This window comes from Sparus aurata, chromosome 12 (genome assembly GCF_900880675.1).
Source record: "Sparus aurata chromosome 12, fSpaAur1.1, whole genome shotgun sequence".
NCBI lineage: Eukaryota > Metazoa > Chordata > Actinopteri > Spariformes > Sparidae > Sparus > Sparus aurata.
Window position 1 is genome coordinate 7,630,444 of NC_044198.1, and position 20,543 is coordinate 7,650,986.

The window sequence follows — 20,543 nt, forward strand, 5'->3', positions numbered from 1 at the left end:
TTTCTGTGCAATGAAGAAGCATTTATTTTGATTGTGCATCAAATATGCAACACCAGAACATGGTTCTTCTTGGTTACTACAGTAATCTCCAGTTCACAAACTTTGACTTGTGCGCAATCTACACCAAGAGTCTATCTAACACATATTGCAAAACGCCTCTCTTTAGGCCGTGAAACATTATGCAACGATTACCACAGCAATAAGAGGAAGTTAAGATAGCTAAGAACATGTATATAATCATTTTTGAATGTTTTCTGTCTTCTAGAAACAAAGATTTGTCTTTTCGGCCACCTGCTACTTCGGAAACCCAGCACTGTGTAGCGTGGACAACATGTTTATGTTTATTTAAATATTATCTAAAACTGGATAATAGGAACATGGAGCCATCTGTAGCAACGCAAATCAGCAAAAGGCTTTTTGGAAATCAGTAAACAGTCCCTGTGGATCTCTTTTTCAGGCCTGGGAGCTTAACATCTTTTTAAATGTAATGGCTCCCATACAGGTTCACGTCACAGGTGATTTGGGTGACTGAAAAGAGGATGTAACCATAGTGAGAGAGTCTTTGACCTGCTCAAAGCTGACAAGAGGGCCGAAGACACTGTTGTCCATGATCACAGAACACTGAACCAGTGATTACATAACCTTGTTAATGTTTCACTCATTGATTGTCCAATTATGAACTTAATGGATGCAGAAAAAATGTACTCCATTAGCATTATACATGCTTTTTATGATAGTGAGCTGCCATAACCGGGCGTACTATCATGCAGCAAACACAGCCACCGACAGAAATCACTCGCTCTAATTGTTTATATTGCACAATGTTATAAATACACATGACGGATGAGAGAGAACACGGAGAAACCAGTCGTCAACACTGCCAGACTGCCATCGAATCTGTGGGTTTTTATGTTGTCGAACATTTTGTTTGATTTTTCTGTCTTCTGTCTCATACACTCTGATACTGCTGCTGCCAACAACAGTCAAAGTGACTTGTAATCTCTGGAATAGCATTTACAGTAAACGTACAGAGTTATGAGTCGCCCAAGACTTCATGGGTGCTGGTCGGCCATTGGCAGATGTTGTCCAACTGAATGGGCTTCAATCGTATTCGGCACGTTTGACTGTTAAAGTGACAAAATGTAATGTACCCCCTCCCACACACTTTGTACTTTTATTTATTTATTTATTCATTTTTACCAATAATAAATGTCTGTTGTGGTATTAAAGCATGTAACATATAAGGTTTTTGTTTACCCTTTCATCATGGTGATAATAATATACTGTTGCTTTAATTACTTACTTATTAGCGCCTACCTTTCCTGCTAAGTAATTCATAATTCTGTGATTAATTAATTTATTTATTTATGTTAATTTAGCCTTTTTTTACACTTTCCCTCTGTCCTGTTGTCGTGTGGAAATTCAATGTGAAGCAAGACTATGTTTTTATATGAAGAAAAGAAAATGAAGTGTGTATGTGGTGAGGAGACCCCCAACCATCAACCCGGAGACCCTTCACCTTGGTGTAACCCACATTTTCTAATCTCGGTGGCCCCCTAGTGGACACAAACAGAGTAACAGAGGCTGAGTTCCACTCCTCACCAGCACTGTCATGTGTACTAAACAAATAAGAGCCTGCTGACTGAACAAGAAAGGTAAGAAAGGGTAGTGTTATAAGCTGGTTGCAGTCATAATAGGACACTTGATTTAAGTGAAAAATTTAAAAAATCGACTGTCAATTGCGTAATGTGTTTATCTGACCCTTCGTCTTTTACCGTCTTTCAAGTCTTGTGTGTAATTTAACAGTGCAATGATAAACAGTATTGTGATGTCTTACTTTACATTCTTCTTGACACTAATGACGTTGCAGCATCACAACATGTGGCCAAACATGTTGCATTAGGAAAATGCTGACAGGAGATTTATGCAAATTTCACATTGCATTCGACAGATGCTGCATATTGAATTAATCTCACTGATGTACACTGTCAGTTTCCTGTATCGGGGGCAGTAATTTATGCACACATTGATGGGCTCCAGCCGAGGATGAAAACATCCAAACAAGAAAGTCCTGTCTTTGTGCCTTCACTGCAGCGTGAGGCCGCAACACAAGCTGCCTTCAGTCTGACAGGAAGTCCAGCAACCTTTAACAGGCAGAGCTTTACACTTGAGACTTGAACATGAGTTCAACTTAGAGGGGGAGCTCGACCTGATCGCAAAAACAGATTTTCCCATGAACCTTTACTGGTAGCCGTGCAGATCGTTTCGATTAGATTTGCCAAAATTACAACGCATTAGCCTCAAACATGATGAGAACAGCAGAACAAAAGTGAGGATGTTAGCATGCTAGTGTTGGCATTTAACTCAAAGTAACGCAGCGTCTACAAAATGTAATATGATTTGTGACCTAAAACCATGAAAAATTATACCTAAAAACTAAACAGCAGTGTCTCCTCCAATTGTTCCAGATAGTCCACAGACCTCACCGAACAGTTATCATCAGAATCTTCCAAAGGCAAACACTGGTGCCAGGGAAAGCTGCTGACATTGAGGTCTGAGGCTTATCCTTAAGCGTGGATACATAAAACTGAGACTGCCAGTTGGTCGCAGGGGTGCCCCTCTCTGCTTCCCTTCTCTTTGCTGATGGTTGTTTGTGCTGTCTGTCTCTGGGATGAGGGGCAGGTGGTGGGCCAACGGAGGGGCGCACTGCTGCTGGCGGCTTTGAGAAGATCGAAGGGGGATCTTGTCATGGGAAACGTCAGTGAAAGGGTTTGAAATCATTGACAGGTTTAAGTGAGCGGGAAAGCGGTGTCTGGGAGTGAATTGACAGCTTTACTCGGTCTAATAAGATGTTGCACTTGGCAGATTTGATAGCTCTCGCAGTCCGACTGATCGAGCTTCCAGCTGAGATGCTCATCTCGGTGCCTTGTCTCGGGAGCTTGCCATCTGATTTGAAGATATTCCTCACATTCCTGCATTTCTTAGCAGGTTGCAGCTCAGCACTGCAGTGTTTTTCTCTTCTCTTCAGTGGGCACGCTTCCTCTGAGGGAGATAAAGGATCTGAAGTGTCCGTGTGGGTGGTGAAACTATCACTTACACATCTGAAGGCCTCTGTGTTTGTGGTGCTGAGACGTGCTCTTCGCTGGAGTCCACCAACAGACTTCCTTAGCAGTAGTGCTATACTTGACTTGCTGAAAATAATGTGATGAGAGGCATATCTTGTTCTGACAGGCAATAAAAGAAACGACTGAGGTACATTTTGGATTGGAATAATAGTCATGAATGGATGTAAATGTTCAGAATAGGCTTACAGACACAGTCCCTTAGGTGCACTTACGTGTCCACATAGTGACTGAAGTGTTGGGTGACTTTATTTTCACATTTCAGCTCATTTAAGTGTGTAGAAACAGCCATCTTGACATAGGCGCATTCTATTGTATCCGTGTCTCTTCTCTTGCAGTCTATGCTCACCCACTCAAACCCAGAGAATCCAGAATGTCCGTAATTGCTGGGATTGTCTGGAACATAGTCTTGCAACACCAATTGTTGTTCTGGCCAAGATCCAACACATTTATCTGGCTCCTGCTTTAAAAAGAAAACATAACATTAGCACAAATAGAAGCAGGTAGGAGTTCCACAACCAAAATGTTTCGTCTCACGTATAGCAGACAAAGATCTCTTATTGCTCTGTGTTAGTACAACTTTAATAGTGTCACTGAGACTCTCCCCCAAAAAAACTAGAAAGGGAACATTCCTGGTAAGGCCTCGTAAATGTCAGTATAACTCAGCAGGGATTATATGGGTATTATATTTACCGTGTGTCATTATTAATAGGTGTGGAGAACAAAGGGGTTAATGCTGCAACGTTTAAAATGATGATGAAAATGATGATGATGATTCGGATTGGGCTCATGTTTGTATGTCACGTGTGGCAGGTGACTGACTGCAAACAGTAATTTTGCCTGGTTTCAGTACAGTCTTAAATCAGTAAGAGCACTTTTCAGCAACCTCTGGAAAGTCACACTGAATTGCTGTCTTTAGTCATCAGGAAGATTAAAGTCTACATAAAGGGGCAATATGTAAGATGTGAACTAAATGCACTCAAATTGTCAAAATAATGTGACTTATATTTTTGTTTCCAGAGAAATCTACTGAAGTTAGCATGCTAACCAGCTAGCTCTGGTCCATCCCGGTTCTAAAGTTCCTCTGCTAGAGTTGTAAACACTAACACTCCCCTGGTCTTTGAGCTCCTAGCTCAAACTGCTAGCTGCACAGCTAACTGCGCTAACTAGCAAAGGGCAGTTAGCAGAAGTTTGCGGTTACTTTCATAATAAGTTACCCCCTACTTGTTTTGAGTATGAATTTGAGAGGTAGATTATTCTCACAATTGTTGTCCCTTTAAAGGGGCAGCCTTTAAAGGGACAACATTATTGAGGTAATAATACAAACTCAGAAATATTTATTTTTCCCAACTGAATAAACGAACTGTTCTCAGAGGAAAATAAAGTCCAGCAGAACACTGTTTGCAGCAGCTAGAAAGGTGGCAGGGTCCGCGACATGTAAACAAAGTAAAACAGTATGGAACTATGTTGTCCTTTAAGCTCAGTTTGTTTATCCAGTTTATTCAGTCATGAAAACAAAGAGCATTTGTTTACTTAGTTCATTAACACAGAAAAAAAATCAGTCAATGAAGATCTTCCTCTTCTACTACATAGTGCAGCCTTAAATGTGTTATTAATACTACATTAATTTGCCTCAATGTCGCTATGGTAGTGCATGGCAGCGCAAAAGCAAACTATAGGGATAATAACTTCCTGTACAGAGGTGATTTACACGCACACTGATATGACTGAGGAGGAGGCCTGTGTGCAGCACAGAACCACTGTCTGCTTAGACTTTACATACATTTACTCATACAATGGAGAGAGCTTTCACATTAAAATAACACGACCAGGACGGCAGGATGTCAGTTTCACTGTGTCCAAATGTTAAACACAAACATTAATGTGCAGTGTGTGTTCAGTAGCAGCGGTGTTGCACAGGAGCACTGACACTCCATCCATACTGCTTCTGCGTGTGTGCACGCGCGTCCCTGTCTCTGCCATGCACTGTGCGCGCGCATTATAAAAACCCTTTGGTTCACGTGCGGAAAGAGAGCAGAGGGGTGGGGAAGAAGTGACTTGTGGGATGCGGCAAGAGAAGACAGAGGGGGAGAGTGACTGACACAGAGAGAGAGAGGATTCAGTGAAACAACAGCGAGAGGAGCGGGAAATAAAAGGAAGGGAGCCCATAAAAATAAGCGGTGTTACGGTAAAGAATTTGGTGCCTGACACTCGGGGCTTTGCGCAGGCAGACGGCGGAGAGATTCAGCGGAAGAGAAAGTTCAGATCCCACGAACCAGCGCGTGGGAGTGGGAAGCAGGATCGTGACTGACTGAGGCAAGCTCCACTGTCTGTCTCGTCATGGCAGGTAATTCATTTAAACATCGCACACACGTGAAAACGCAGCGAACAGGCCGGCCTTTTTCTTTACAACGCGCCGCTGTTCCGACGAGCTCTCCGCCCCGACGGCTGCAAGAATTCGCTAACGTAGCCGAGTGTCAGTTTGGCTAGCTAACACAGCTTAGCTAGTGCTAACGTTAGCTAGCCAGCATACTCGAGTGTCATCGCCCATCTGGCCTGTCCTTGCATGCTAAAGCTAGCTAGCCAGATGCTGCTGCTGCTGCTGCTGCTAGCGAACGGTAGCTGTTTACCATTATCACCGGCCCGGGACCAGTCTTGCAAGCTAGCCGCATACCGTGTTAGCCAAACAAAGCTATCCGCGACACTAACATAAAGCTAGCTTGTCGTTGCTTTGAAGGCTGGTTCTCAGACTTGTGCACGGGACTGAATGATACACGCCACTCATTGAAGTAATATGATCTGCATTAAATGTCGGAGCAGAATGGTACTAGCTGGAGGCGAAGCTGGCGGTTTCCACTCCATTGCACACATTTCTCAAACATGCCATGACTGGCTTGACAAGCCAGGCTAGCTAACGTTAGCTAAAACTTTGACATTGCCCACATGCAGGCTAGCACTTCAGGCCTGCTGCAGACTGAGTAAGCTGTTAGATATTCTGTGCGATTTCAGAATTAAAGGACTGTTCAGTCAGGAGAGACAGTGTCGGTGATGTAAATAATTAAAAGTGGAAAAATCCCCCCTTAACTAAGACCCAGATGGCCAAGGTTTTGTTTGGCCTAACGTAGCATTTCGCGTTTCATTCATCAGCTGACACTAAAGCAACGAATGTTGGTTATCAAAATATTATACGCGATTTTGGCCCTTTGTGGTCGATTGAGATTGATGAGGATGTATCCACTTTGCAAGAAATGGGTCAGAACTATCACATTTAGTACATGTGTTTGGTCCATTTGGGCGGGGAAATGGCACCGGTCTTCGGGCAGAGGAGCACATCATCCTCTGGTTGAGCTGATGCGCTGACGTGAACACTGAAACACCTGTTTGCTTTGTGCATTTTAATGTGCAATAAATGAAGGTTGTCTATTAGAGAGATGCATCTTGTCCTAGCCAGGAGCAGCCTCGTCCCTGCCTTTTTGTTTTAAATCATGAATCATTTCACAAAAGGGGTGTATGATGAAGCCACAGTGACTCATAAATGTCCTTGATTATTCTGCAGAGCTGTTGCACTACATCTTGGACATTGTTATCGACAAATCAGACCAGTTTTCATTGTGCAACCACAGAAATGATCACGTGTAAATATGTACAGGATTAGCTTCATTGAGCAATGAGCTGTGTTGATGAAGAAACCTGTTTAGGCGAGTGATGGTCATTATCAAACTCGGAAGCATGTTTTTCTTATTTTTAGGAGCCTGGCATGAGAGCATCTTCTGCTGGTGTAGGTGTTGTCCAGGCTTAATATAAGAGACTGAATTCACTTACTGTTACCATGATCTAGATTCTAGTTTTTATTCATGCACATTATTTGAAGTTTTCCCCCCTAAACTAAGAGAACCAAATCGGAGTAATGCTCAAATTAGTTGATTCGGTGGATGCATGCAAAATAAATTTGATATCATTAGTGTGACACAAAATGAGTTTATCTTTTGAGCCTTGACTTTGCAGAAATTGTCAGAGGATGTGTGCACACTGCACACGTATGACAACACACATTTTCACAACACGGCTGCCATCTGGCTGTAGTTCCAAAATCATTTTAATTATCCCTCTAAAGGAAAAGCATGTGCTTTATAGACGTACTACTTTTGGATGACATGTGTGAGCAAGAAAGATCGGTCCACTGTTTGGATATCATGTAGTAGATTATTGCTGAGGCAATCAGCCAAAAAAGTTAAACTCTGCCATCTAAGTTTATCACTTTTGCATCATAGTCAATGCCAACGGCAATGCAGCTACATTCTGGGAAATGTTATGACGCTTGAAATTAAATTGTATGTGGAATACTTGCAATCTGCCAGAATTTTACTTTTGACTTAATTATTTGTTGAATGTCTACAGGACCTGGAGGTGACATGCAGTGGTGCTTCTCTCAGGTGAAAGGAGCCATCGATGACGACGTTGCTGAAGGTATGAGCTCTGCCAAAAAGTGAGCATTTACAAGTGTAAAGCACAGATGGGAAGTGGGAAAATGTTATAGCTGTTGGGTTATACAAACAACTTGCAGTGAGTAAGCAGATAGCAGTGTCTTCCTCATTTGTTCCATGTCCGTCGGCTGGATGTAGCACAATTGTACCCTGCTGTTGTGTGGCAAGCTGTGATGCTATACAGTTCAACCACACACACCCATGCAGCAGGACAATAAGATAATGGGTCTTAACTTTAACTGTGACTATCCATCACCTGGCTCCGCGTGTGAGGTCATAATGCACATGACTAGAGAGAAAATGCAATTTTTTTAAAAGGCTTGCTATGTTTTACAGCTCCCATGTTACATAGGTCTGTATGCTTTCTTTCCTTTGGGTTCTTCTTTTCTCACACAACAGCCTGTTTTTCTGATTCATTGGCTGCATTGGAGTTGATTGTAAAGGTAGCACAAATGCAAAGCAAACACATCCTGCTGGTGCTGAGTCACATTTAAAGCTTTCCACTGGCAAGCCACAGGAAGGCTTTTACTGCAGCAGGAAGTGCAGCCTTAATTGTCACTGTGGTTGGTGACTGACTACAATGTCCTTTTATAGATTAGTCCAGCAAAGTATCGACTAAAACCACAACAGTGAGCTGGGCAGATGAAGAGAAGATGGCAGGTGCCACCTGTGCTTTGCCTGCATCATGGACTCTAAGCTCATGGCGTGCGGTGGGTCTCCTAACTATAGGGAAATAGGAAAATAGGGGATTTTACTGTGAACTTGTGAGTTCTCATGTATTTGACTGGCCATTGCAGTAGGCAGATAATGTTGCATTGCATTACATTATTCTGTTATCAACTTTGAGAGGTGTAGCATCGTTTCCACATTATTTAATACTTTACGAATTCACAATTATCATACCTGTTCAGTTGTCTGTCCAACAGAAAACAGATGTTTAAAAACCCAAACTTACAGAGAAGAGGATTCACACAGGCCTGATATTATCACAGATGCTTTGTGTTTGGTGAAATGTGGTATATTCTTTGCAGTGGAATTTTTACTTTACAAATTATGGACATGGCAGATTCAGAATTAGATTAGATGTCCTCTGCAGTTATTACACATTCATAAAGGTCCTCAGAGGTGATGGATGTCCTAAAAAATTGTTCAAGTTTGTAATGTTTTTTTTAAGAACCTGTTTTAAAGAGATGCTCTACCCTCACAGACATAAATGTTGTGGAGACAATGGAAACACCTGTTAGTGTAATGCACTTTTAATTCAGGAGCACCACAAACTGCATCCTAAAAAAATGACCGTAAGTGGAATGAAAACCCTAAAAACTCGACCAAAACTTGAGCCCAAGTCAACCTTTTTTTTTTTTTACTGGACGATCCTATGTTTGTGCTGGAGCCCCGTTATAGTGGCACTCCTCCTGTCCCAAAACCGCTGACACATTGAAATGATGAGGATGCTCTGTTTTTGTATAAATGTGTATTTTGTGTGGAGTCTTGTTTGGTTTTCCTTTGGGAAAAGTGCTTTCGTTGGTCTTCCTGTCAAATTTCTGGCTGGTGGCTTCTACCCGAGAGATGCAAGATATTTTCCCCAACCTCGATGCACCTCTGAGAGAGTATGTGCTTATGAAAAAGTATATCATCAAGAGAAACAATTTATTCTTAAGCTTCAGTGAGCCGGTGACACAAATATTGTTCTGTCTTTTCTATCCGCAGATGATTGAAAGAAATTCCTATTTGATAATGAAAGTCTTTGTCTGGCCTGTTGTTCCGAATACACTAAATCTAAAGGATGTCAACATGCTTTACTGTTGGGCAGTAATGTTCAGTTCATGGATCATGCGCCAGTCTGGCATGTTTCAGCACATTTTTACGACAGAGTGACAGAAAATAGTACATTATCTTCAGCCTACATTCTTATTCGCACTGTTCTTGATTCAGGCAGCATCCGCGAATAGTGACTTCCATTAATAACTTATTCCATTAATAACTAATGCACTTACTAATGGGGGTAGTTGCTTTGCTGTGTCTGAGTTTTGCTTTTACACCTGTGATGGGCATTGCTCAGTATTTCATACATATTGGCTGAATTCTTGAACTAATAGAATAAATAAAATGATGATAATATTGATTGATCATGAAAAATAACAAGTTGTTTCCTTGATGGAAGATTTAAGTATGTCCTCTCGAGTAGCCTTGCCTCTGCTTCTAATGTATTATCCCCTACTTTAGGCCTCGGGAGTATAACGTACACAAAGACCTCCTGCTCCAACCTTTTGCAGCATTGTCTTTCTGCTCCAGTGGGCAACAAAGGGTTAAGTAAGCGTGTATGTGTGTGACAGAGTTTGGTTTTATAAAGCAAGATGCTGCTGCTGGGGGAACTTGTAATGCTGTCTGACTGGGGGGGGGGGGGAGAGAATAAGAAAAACTAGGTTACTGATCATTTTCCGTCTGCTCTACATGCTCTGACATCCTTCTGCATCTCCGGCCTACACACTCGTCCATCCAGCTTTTTGATTCCAGGACAGATATATCCCATCAGTGAGGAGGAACTGAGTGGTGCTTTATTGTCTTCAGTATTCGAGAGAAGTCATTTTTTTACCTCTGCTAGTAAAAGTAACATTATTGCAGATGCAAGTTTAAATATCTGTCACGTTTTTGTTTTTTTCCAGCGGACATCATATCTACTGTTGAGTTCAACCACACAGGGGAGCTGCTGGCCACAGGAGACAAGGGAGGGCGTGTAGTCATCTTCCAGCAGGAAATAGAGGTACAGCTGCAAGTTGAGCTTTATTTCTACAAACATCAAAGTCAGAAGTTAGTTAGAGTGAACTGTTGTGGAAACTGTTCTGTAAGCAAAGAGTAGTTTACATTTTAACAAGAGGTACACTATACATCCATGCCTCAGTTAAATAAGCTGTCACTTGTTTTCCAAGAGATGGATATGAAATTTATCAAATATAGAACAAAACAATCCTCACTGGCTTGTTCTTGTCTAACGTCTGCTCTTCTCATCTTTTGTCTGATATTTCGCCCCGGCTCCCTGCAGAATAAGAGTCAGCCACAGTTCCGGAGCGAATACAATGTTTACAGCACTTTCCAGAGCCATGAGCCCGAGTTTGACTACTTGAAGAGTTTGGAAATAGAAGAGAAGATCAACAAGATCCGCTGGCTTCCTCAGAAGAATGCTGCCCAGTTCTTGTTGTCAACTAACGGTAAGTTGGTTTAACTTTTTCATTGCGTGTACACCCTGATAATTGTTAACACCAATCAGCAGTGAGAGAGACTTTATATGCAACAGGGATCATTACAGCTATTTTTTAACAGAGAAGGTAATTATTGCCCCTTTGACACTTCGTCAGTTGTGAACAAGAAATGGGTTTAATAATTGAAAAATTTAATGTAGCTTTTTCTTCTGCAAAATATCTGGAAATGTTCCTGTTAAATCGAACAGTGATAAGTGCGATTTCCCGTTGTGCACCTTGAACACAATATCCCAGCTCACTGCACCTTTGTTGGACCATCGTATCCTGAATGATTGCATTCTTTTAACTGGAAGAACTCCTGTTAACACGTACACGTGCTGACAGATGACTACTCAGTAGTGATTACTATAGTGTTGCGAGACCGCACCCGTTTTCATATGTGGCCTTCATTTTGGTCTCAGTCACACACCTGTAAAGTTTCATACATTCATTTTGCACAGATGTGATGCAATCACATTGACAGCACACAGACTGATGGCAAAGTATTCAAAGCTTCATTGTGTGTTCACTCTACAACTGGTTGCTTTTGTACTGCCACCTGTTATTTGACACCTTTTGAGAAAGGGCTGCGCTACATGGTTAAAAAAAAACTAAGAATATGGTGAGCATTTTTGACAGTTATTAGAAATATGATGATGCGTGATTTGTGGAATTGATTAGAGAACCCCAAATTTAGGGAAAATTGACTAAATAAACCTAATCTGTGTCAACAATGTAAAACGGGCATGCTTCTAAAACACTGTGTGGGGTGTGAAGCTGCACGGAGAGACGGAACAAAGCCGCATTGCACTCACAACATCATAGAGATGTGCCCGGGGAAAGGAAGCCGCGTTAGAATGTGCGTTTGCTTGCTGTTGTTATTTACATAATTTATTTCATTTTTGACAGATAAAACAATCAAGCTGTGGAAAATCAGCGAACGGGACAAGAGACCAGAGGGCTATAATCTCAAGGAGGAGGATGGACGCTACAAAGACCCCAACACTATCACGTCACTGCGGGTCAGTCCTTGAGTCAAACACGGCCTGAGGGGCATTTGAGGAGATGGGATTACCCAGCCAGATCAGGGTTTCAGCACAGCTCAAAATAATCTCTACACATACATTACACTGCAGCATATTTGATACTTCTCATACAGCAGTGAGAGAGCAGTGCTGCCAAGTTTAGTAAGTGTGCTTCCTTGGGTAATCGACTGCTCAGGTTACTTGCCTAGTGTCTTACTTATGGTAGAATTACCCTGAATAGCCACAGTCCTGGTTGATTGCACTTTATTTAAGGTTGAACTTTGTGAAATTTGGCTGGCAGTTTGCTTGGATCACCAAATTATGTATTCAATAGATTCAAATGGGTGTTACGGCCAGAAAACAAGAGGCATAGACTTGATGGTACCTGCTACGGAGTTGGTCTTTGTAGCGTGGCTTCACAGTGTGCTCATTGAGTTTGGCCTGGTGCAAATGCAGTTGATTACGCAAGGTTCGGAAGCGTAGGCTGTTTGACCTGTTAATGAATTAATTAACTACACCATCCTGGATACACACAGATGTGATTTATTTGAATTGGCAAACTCCCACACGGTTGCTCTGCTATGTCTCTATTTCTACTGGTACAATGAGGTATTAAATTTAATCAGTTTTAAACACACTGTACTCATTTATGTACACACTTCTAGTGTAGTTTTTACATGTGGAAGGCTGTGTAGATGTAAATGGAGGAAAAAAAGACTTGATGCAAAATCCTGCCTGGGTGCATGTTTCTTTCGTGGTCAGTGGAGCAGCTTCAGATGATAAAACGAAGGCTCTCTGCTGCAAGCATGCTGCTACGGACGAGTGGCGCTGTGTTTAGCTTCATTAAAAAACAGATGTGACAAAACTAATAGAAGTGTTGGTCAAGTTGGCGCGCAGGTGGTCGAGTGGTTAGAGCGCATGCCATAAACGCAGCCGACCCCAGTTCGATTCCGGCCGGAGGTCCTTTGCTGCAGGTCACATCCCCCTCTCTCTCCCATATTTCCTATCTGACTACTGCTTAATAAAGGTGTCTATGCCAAAAAAAAAAAAAAGAAGTGTTGGTCAAGTACCGAGTATAGGTACAGGTGTGTGTGTGGGCTTTAACTGTGGGTGCAAAGGCATTAGCGTTATGTAATGTACAATATATATATAAAGTTGTGACTCGAACTTGAGGAAAAGCCAAAAGCCATTATTTTTAGATCTGCATCCACTCCAAATGTGTTGCTCAAAAGCAAAAGTATGAATGGGTGCATCATGAATCATGAAGGGCTACTGGTTTTGATTCCTTTTCTGTTGCCAACCGCAAAGATAACTGCAGCTCATAATCTGATCTGCTGCAGTATTATAATATATTATAAGGAAAGCAATTCAGGTTTTAATAAGAAGGAAACTTATTACCTACCCCTCAGACCTTTTCAAATTCATTCTTGCCTTCAATATGAGTTTCCAGTGATGTCCTGTTTGTTCTCATCTCAGGTACCAGTTTTAATACCCATGGACCTCATGGTGGAAGCCAGTCCACGGAGGGTGTTCGCCAACGCTCACACCTACCATATCAACTCTATCTCAGTCAACAGTGACAATGAGACCTACCTGTCTGCAGACGACCTCCGCATCAACCTCTGGCACCTCGAGATTACTGACCGCAGCTTCAGTATCCTTAAATACATGCGGCCATGTGTGTCTGAACACCTGCCTAATTCATAAAACCCTCTCTGTTATGTAATGCCAGATGGATAATCATCAGTGTCCGGTGTGAGCAAAATGTTGATCAGCAGTATTTTTTTTTATAATGCGGCCTCACATGTTTTGATCCCCTGTCACTGGCTCTCAGAACCTTTGACACGGAAAGGGGACAGAATTCAGGAAAATTGACAATGCTGGCATCAGAATAACACTGACAAAGACGAGCTATTCAGAATTGTTTTCCACTTGTGTGACAAAGCATGGCATTGTTTGCCTTTCATGTCTAACTAATAATTAGGTTGAAGAAAACTAATTGTCATCCTTGATGTTTATTTTGCTTCTAGACACTGGTCCATTATCAGTCTGAAGTCTTTGTTTTCTTTTTCTGCCTGCTGTGCAACTGCTCTATTCAGGGAAATCACCAAATTAGACACTTGCCAAAGGATACTGCCCTGATTTTAGAGCACAATTTAGGAAATGTTTTTGTGCTGCAGAACAGAACAGGACAGATAATCACGTGCACTTTAAAACCAGTTAACATCCTAACCACATAAACAAGGTTTATTCCTCTTAACCCCGCGCCTCTCAGATATTGTTGACATTAAACCGGCCAACATGGAGGAGCTAACGGAGGTCATCACAGCAGCAGAGTTCCACCCCCATCAGTGTAACACCTTCGTCTACAGCAGCAGCAAAGGAACCATCCGGCTGTGTGACATGAGGATTTCAGCGCTGTGTGACAAACACTCCAAATGTGAGTATCTGGTTTGGTTCTATTTTTTTTGTCTTACTGCCCGATGAATTGAGGCTGGAAGAACATCTTGCTTTAAACTAGGATCATGGCCCTGCAGGTTTCATCATATTTGGCAATATTTAAATTAACTTCTTTAACATTTTCAAACACATAAAACAGAAAAATAAATAAATATCAAAATCAGTTAATTAAAAACTGTACCCTGCCTTTGCCCAGAGAGATAACTGGGATTGGCTCCAGTAACCCCCGCGACCCCTTGAAAAAGGGGGATAAAGCGGTTACATCCCCGCGACCCTCACAGATAAGCGGTTGATAATGAGATGAGACCTAATTTAAAAACTGCCTTATATCAAGTTATGCCTAAGCGACTGCAATGACATGGCCGCTCTCCATTGCTGGGAAGTACTTCCTGGCTGTGGGATTTTTCAGGAGCTCATCTGTCAGAAAAATAGCGACTGTCAGAGCGCTGACGGGAAGGTTTGACATGGTAAACAGTTTGATGAAATGCTGATGCATCTCAGCCCTCAAAGCAGTCCCACAAGACTAAAATCAGACTCCATACTTCTTGTGGTGCATTCCTGACATATATTTGCGATCTGGCTCTGTCATCACTGGTATGCAAGACCAGATGCCACTTGTCAGTGACTGTGCTCTCACAACATCAGAGTGTGCAACAGAGTGAAGAAAGTATGTAACATTAACATAAATAAAACACCTGCTGTCTACCTGCCCCACAAATCAAAATCACAGAACCGCCTTCGTTCTGGATATCAAATTTGTAGGGTTGGAATGTATGCAGTTTATTCAAAATATATCACACACTGAAAATATTGTTGTTACATAACTGCAAAACTCCTATGAGATGGCTGCATTGTAAACAGACAGCTTCACTCATAACACACCCTGTCAATAAAGGATGTCAGTGTTTATCAGCACCACGAAATCATGAAATTAGATTCTGCACACCCGTTTGGGATTTCTTAAAAAATAAGTGTAAATTAATTAAGTGCAACTGTTTCTCGCCCATCACTTTTGTGATTTCTTTAGTTTATGGCTTAAAACCATCTTCTGTTGTTTATCTTCAGATCTCAGTCATTCTGGCTTGTTATGTAACCCCTATGTGTCCTCTTGTCAATCAAAAATCTGACTGTACTGCAGTCATTTTACTTATTTTCTTATCATCTTCCTTTCTCTGGTCCAGTGTTTGAGGAGCCGGAAGATCCCAGTAATCGCTCCTTCTTCTCTGAGATCATATCCTCAATCTCGGATGTTAAGTTCAGCCACAATGGACGCTACATGATGACCAGAGACTACCTGTCTGTCAAGGTCTGGGATTTGAACATGGAGAGCAGGCCAGTGGAGACCTATCAGGTGAGACTGGCAGATGCACAGCAGCAATGTGTGGTGTTGGCTTTGTTGCACAACTGTAAATGGGCTATGAGGGATTTATCGTTGGCACTATATTACGAAGGACTTGCTACGGTTCAGGGAAATAGTCTGACATTTAGAATGACAGTCCCTTATTATGTTACCTTGTCTGTGCTGTAAAAGTCACGTGTTTGAGATATACTAACATCAACAGTGTAGGAGTGGCACTTTTTAGTGTCTCCACAAATGTTTTATATCAAAGTAACAAAGAAATTAGTTTGAATATGAGCTTCCTGCATTTAAATTGAATGAACATGGTCAACATTTTACGTGTCTGTAAAGTCACCTCAGCTTGCAGGCTAAACATTTCATGATGTATAATCTATTGTCTGAATACAATGAACATTGATCTGAAGTCAGATGACCTAATACAGTCTCGACAACAAATACACTTGGGTAGTATACTGCTCAAAGAAATTGAGGGAACACTTTAATCACATCAGAATGGGAAAACAAAGTCATCACTGTAAATCTAAGTAAAGAAATTGAAATCACAGGCTGATCAAACTTTTTTTTATTTTATCACGGCAACTCATAATGTGACTCAGTAGTGTGTACGACTCCTTACTCCGTGGATGGATGGTGTCCTACGGGATCTCCTCTCAGACCTGGATCAGGACATTAGTGAGCTCCTGAACAGTCTCTGGTTGAACTTGGTGACATCGGATGCACCAATACATAACCTCAATTCAGGTCAAAGGAACGAGAGGGCCAGTCAATGGCATCAATGCCTTTGTCATCCAAGAACTGCCTACACACTCTGGCCACATAGGGCCGGACATTGTCCTGCACCAGGAGGAACCCAGGGCTCGCCACACCAGCGTAAAGATTTCGTCCTGGTACATAACAGTGGTCAGGGTACTGTTGGCTATGACATGGAGGACTGTGACCCTCCAAGGATAAGCCTCCACAGGCCAAACTGACCCACAGCCAAACCAGTCATGCTGGATGATGTCACAGGCAGCATAATGTTTGTCATGGTGTCTCTTTACTTTTTCACACCTGTATGCTTGGTGTGAACCTGCTCTCACCTGTGAGGAGAAAAAATTCCTTTGTTCTCTCGCAAACGCCAGTCGAGCTGCAGGGTGCTGGGCTGTAAGCACATATCCCACTAGAGGACGTTGGGCCATCATGCCATCCTCATGGAGTCCGTTTCTGACAGTTTGGTCAGAAACATGCATGTCAGTAGCCTGCTGGAGGTCATTTTGCAGGGCTCTGGCAGTGCTTCTCCTGTACCTCCTCTCACAAAGGAGCAGACGCCAGATCTGCTGCTGGTTTGATGCCCTTCTCCAGCCTTCTCTTGTGCTGGGAGACACAGTGAACATTCTTATGAGCGCACAAAATGGGTGTGCCATCCTGGAGAAGCTGGGACTACCTGTGCAACCTGATAGGGCTGCAGGTACCGCCTGACTCTACCAGTAGTGACAAGGACACTAGCAGAACAAACAATATAGAAAAATCAGTCGGGAAGGATTAGAAGAGAGCAACTGTCTGTGGCCACCACATGCAAAACAGTTCCCTTCTGGGGGTTTTCTTGCTTTCGCCTCTCCATTGCACCTGTTGAAATGGTCACCTTAATTTGCACCAAAGGAGGTAAAATTGATTTGCAATCACTCGTGCTTCCTAAATGGATGTATATCCCTGAAGTTTAAGTAATTTAGTGTCATGCTGTGATGATTAAGTGTTCCCTTTGTTTTTTGAGCAGTGTATTTATTTCATTGTTGTTCTTACCCATGTGGTAATGTATCTACAGCCTGTAAATAGAACATTACATTTATTTTATTTTGATTTCATACTTAATTCAATGGGTTATGTGCATGTATTCCTAATAGTTATACTGTGTTGTGATTGCATTATTTTACAAATGCACTATTACTGAAAGAAAAAAAAAATGCAGACTTTTCTCATTGACCACACCCTTTTTCAGTCCTTCCTTGTAATTTTAGATGTTGACCACTAGGAGGCGCCATAGATATGTGGTTTTGCTGCGCTCTGGCTTTGTTCGTTCCATTGTGATCAGTTTCTATGTGAAATGATGAGCACGTAGATGACTTATGTGTAGGTTTATGTCAGACTTTTTTCTAAGGATATCCTCATCTGCAGTGTTAATAGAGACCTTTTGACAGTGGATGTGTGCAGCCCCGTCACACCTGCCTCTGATCATTACAGGTTCATGAGTACCTGAGGAGCAAGCTGTGCTCGCTCTATGAGAACGACTGCATCTTCGACAAGTTTGAATGCTGCTGGAATGGAAATGACAGGTGAGGACACGCGGATGAAATGACACTTAATGAAAAACTATTTCACAGTCTCTTTGATGATGTTACATGATTTTCAAGACTTATTATCCTTATTTTACATTTTGCAGTTTTATACAGTGGTGCACCTGCAAATTGGGGCAAAGATGACTATACCCTCCAAAACTCTGTTAGTAATGACTGCAGGACCTTTTAAATAAGTTATTTTGTACTGATCTCCACATCGGCATTTTATGGTTGTACTCATAACATTTCTTCGAGGTTGGCAGGTCTGCTAATGTGGAATACTGTCTGTTTTGGGCAGGCAGTCAATTCTCACACAAATATCCCACATAGAGATAAAATAAGTCATAATGTTTGCAAGTGTTTATTTTAATTCAAAGGAGGACAGCAGACTAAACAAGCAGTGTGACCTGTTCAGTGATGCTGTTCTTAGTTACTGCTTAAGCACACAGTAAAATTAAGTAATAAAGGCATCCCGACAATGTCCTATATTGCACTCTGAAGGCAATTAAATGTCATGTAAGCGTAGCAGTAGAGGGACTGCAACACTTATAAGACATTTTTGCATTGTTGGTCTTGCTTCTATTTTATGTTTTTCTCACTCTCACTGCTCTGTCTTTATTCCTTGAAATGTAATCATAAATATTGAGGTTTTGGGGGAAAAAAGTTAATTTTATATTTTGGCTGCTGGACCAGTGAAAATATACAAAGGTATAGTCAACCTCTAATCTACTGGCCAAGTGGATTGGGTTGGGAAGAAATGTTGTATTGGACACTGCTCACACCTTTCTCACATTCCCCCGACAGTGTGGTGATGACTGGCTCATACAACAACTTCTTCCGGATGTTCGACCGCGGCCAAAGGCGGGATGTAACTCTAGAAGCGTCCCGGGAAAACAGCAAGCCCATGCAGGTCCTAAAGCCCCGCAAAGTGTGCGCTGGCGGCAAACGTAAGAAGGATGAAATCAGCGTGGACAGTTTGGACTTCAACAAGAAGATCCTTCACACTGCTTGGCATCCCCAGGACAACATCATCGCAGTGGCGACGACCAACAACCTCTACATATTCCAGGATAAAGTGAACTAACTAGGTGGTGAGCTCACGTGGGATCTGGCGTGGGTGACTTCATGTGTCATCCCACCTGCAGCCTCGCAGCCTCATCCAGGGTGATCTGTGGTAACGCCGACAACCAGCATCCTTGTCCGTCACTACTGGGTGACCAGTCCTTGCCACTTTGTTCTAGATGTGGACAGAGGAAGCCTCGCTCTTGCCCATCGTCGGCCTGTCTGTGGCAGAGTAACACCCGCCTTGTTGTTTAAGTGATGTTGTGCCAATTTATTTTTTTTTCCCCCTCCCTTTTGGTATGTTTTTTTTTTTCTTTTTTTTGCCAGCCCACCTTCCCCTTTTCTTCCCCCGGGTTAACATGGGTAAACCAGTTTAGTTTCCTTAAAATTCTGAATACAGACACACTTATTTTTATAACTTTTCCCCAATGGCTCTGTGGTAGATAAAGAAAAAAACACTTATTTAGTTTGTCCCCTTATTGTCCTGTGCCATTCTAGTGTTTATTTTTCTAAGAAAAAGACATTTTTTTTGTGTATACACCTTTTATTAATTCATCTGTTATACTGTCAAAGTATTTGTTGAGTCTCTTCACATGTCTCCCATCTTTCATTAAACCATGCATACTCAACAGTCACAAATGTATGCTCACAGTTTTCTTTACACACTTAACTGCTCATGCTGGACAGCAACACATCAGCGGTTGCCTCCAGGAGTTTGAGACGTACAGTGTGTTCACAGATTGAAAGCCTGGCCCAGTGAGTAGCTGTCCTGCTCACTCTCGCTATGCCTCAGGCTCTGAGTGGCCAAATAAGTCCAGACTCCAGAGGAGATATTTTTTTTGTTTAATTTTCTTTCTTGGATTGGCTCTGTGTCTTCACATCTTCTGTGCATTGGTTCCTCTTCCTCCTTCTGTTTGTGTTCAACAATAGTCAGGTATAAGAGATAGCCTATTCAAAGATAATTATTATGATTGTCATATTTATATTAAAACAAAGTTAAAAATGTCACCAGATTTGTTCCGTCCTATTTTGTGAAATGAAGCTGGACCTTGCACATATCTTTTTTTTTTCTTTTTTTGAGTGATCTTAAGTATTGTCTTCCCATGGTGTACCACAGCTCTGAAGCCGTACTTCACAACAGGGAAAAACCTTTTTTTTGATTTGACACTGGACTCTTACTGCACCAACTTAAAGTACTTGGATATGTTATAAGACTGCGGTTTAAAAAGAAAACATTATTTGAGGCATTAAGTCACTTAAAAGTGTTTGTTTCAAACTACTGCAGACATTATTACTGCTACTGTATGTGATGGTACAATAAGCTGCACAAGGATATGCAGCCGTTGATGTTTCCACACCGTATTTAAAATGTGGTCAGTTCAGACTATGTTGATGCCTCTAGTAATGTATAACTACAATTTTAATCTATGACAGTGAAGATAATAAAGGAACTACTTTTTGCATCCTTGTGATTGCCTC

General features: G+C 41.9%; 1 protein-coding gene across 2 annotated transcripts; it reads left to right on the top strand.

Moving 5' to 3' along the window:
• The first annotated feature begins 5,138 nt into the window (after positions 1-5,138).
• ppp2r2ab (protein phosphatase 2, regulatory subunit B, alpha b) lies at positions 5,139-20,527 on the top strand. Of its 2 annotated transcripts, XM_030435167.1 has the most exons (10): positions 5,139-5,469; positions 7,521-7,589; positions 10,273-10,370; positions 10,650-10,815; positions 11,755-11,867; positions 13,347-13,524; positions 14,146-14,310; positions 15,512-15,681; positions 17,908-17,999; positions 18,807-20,527. In XM_030435167.1, exons 1-10 carry the CDS (start codon positions 5,463-5,465, stop codon positions 19,084-19,086), a joined length of 1,338 nt encoding a protein of 445 aa, XP_030291027.1. In that variant the 5' UTR covers positions 5,139-5,462; the 3' UTR covers positions 19,087-20,527. The 2 variants fall into 2 exon arrangements, with proteins under 2 accessions (XP_030291027.1, XP_030291026.1); XM_030435166.1 differs by lacking the exon at positions 5,139-5,469 and having other exon boundaries at positions 7,511-7,589.
• The last annotated feature ends 16 nt before the right edge of the window (positions 20,528-20,543 follow it).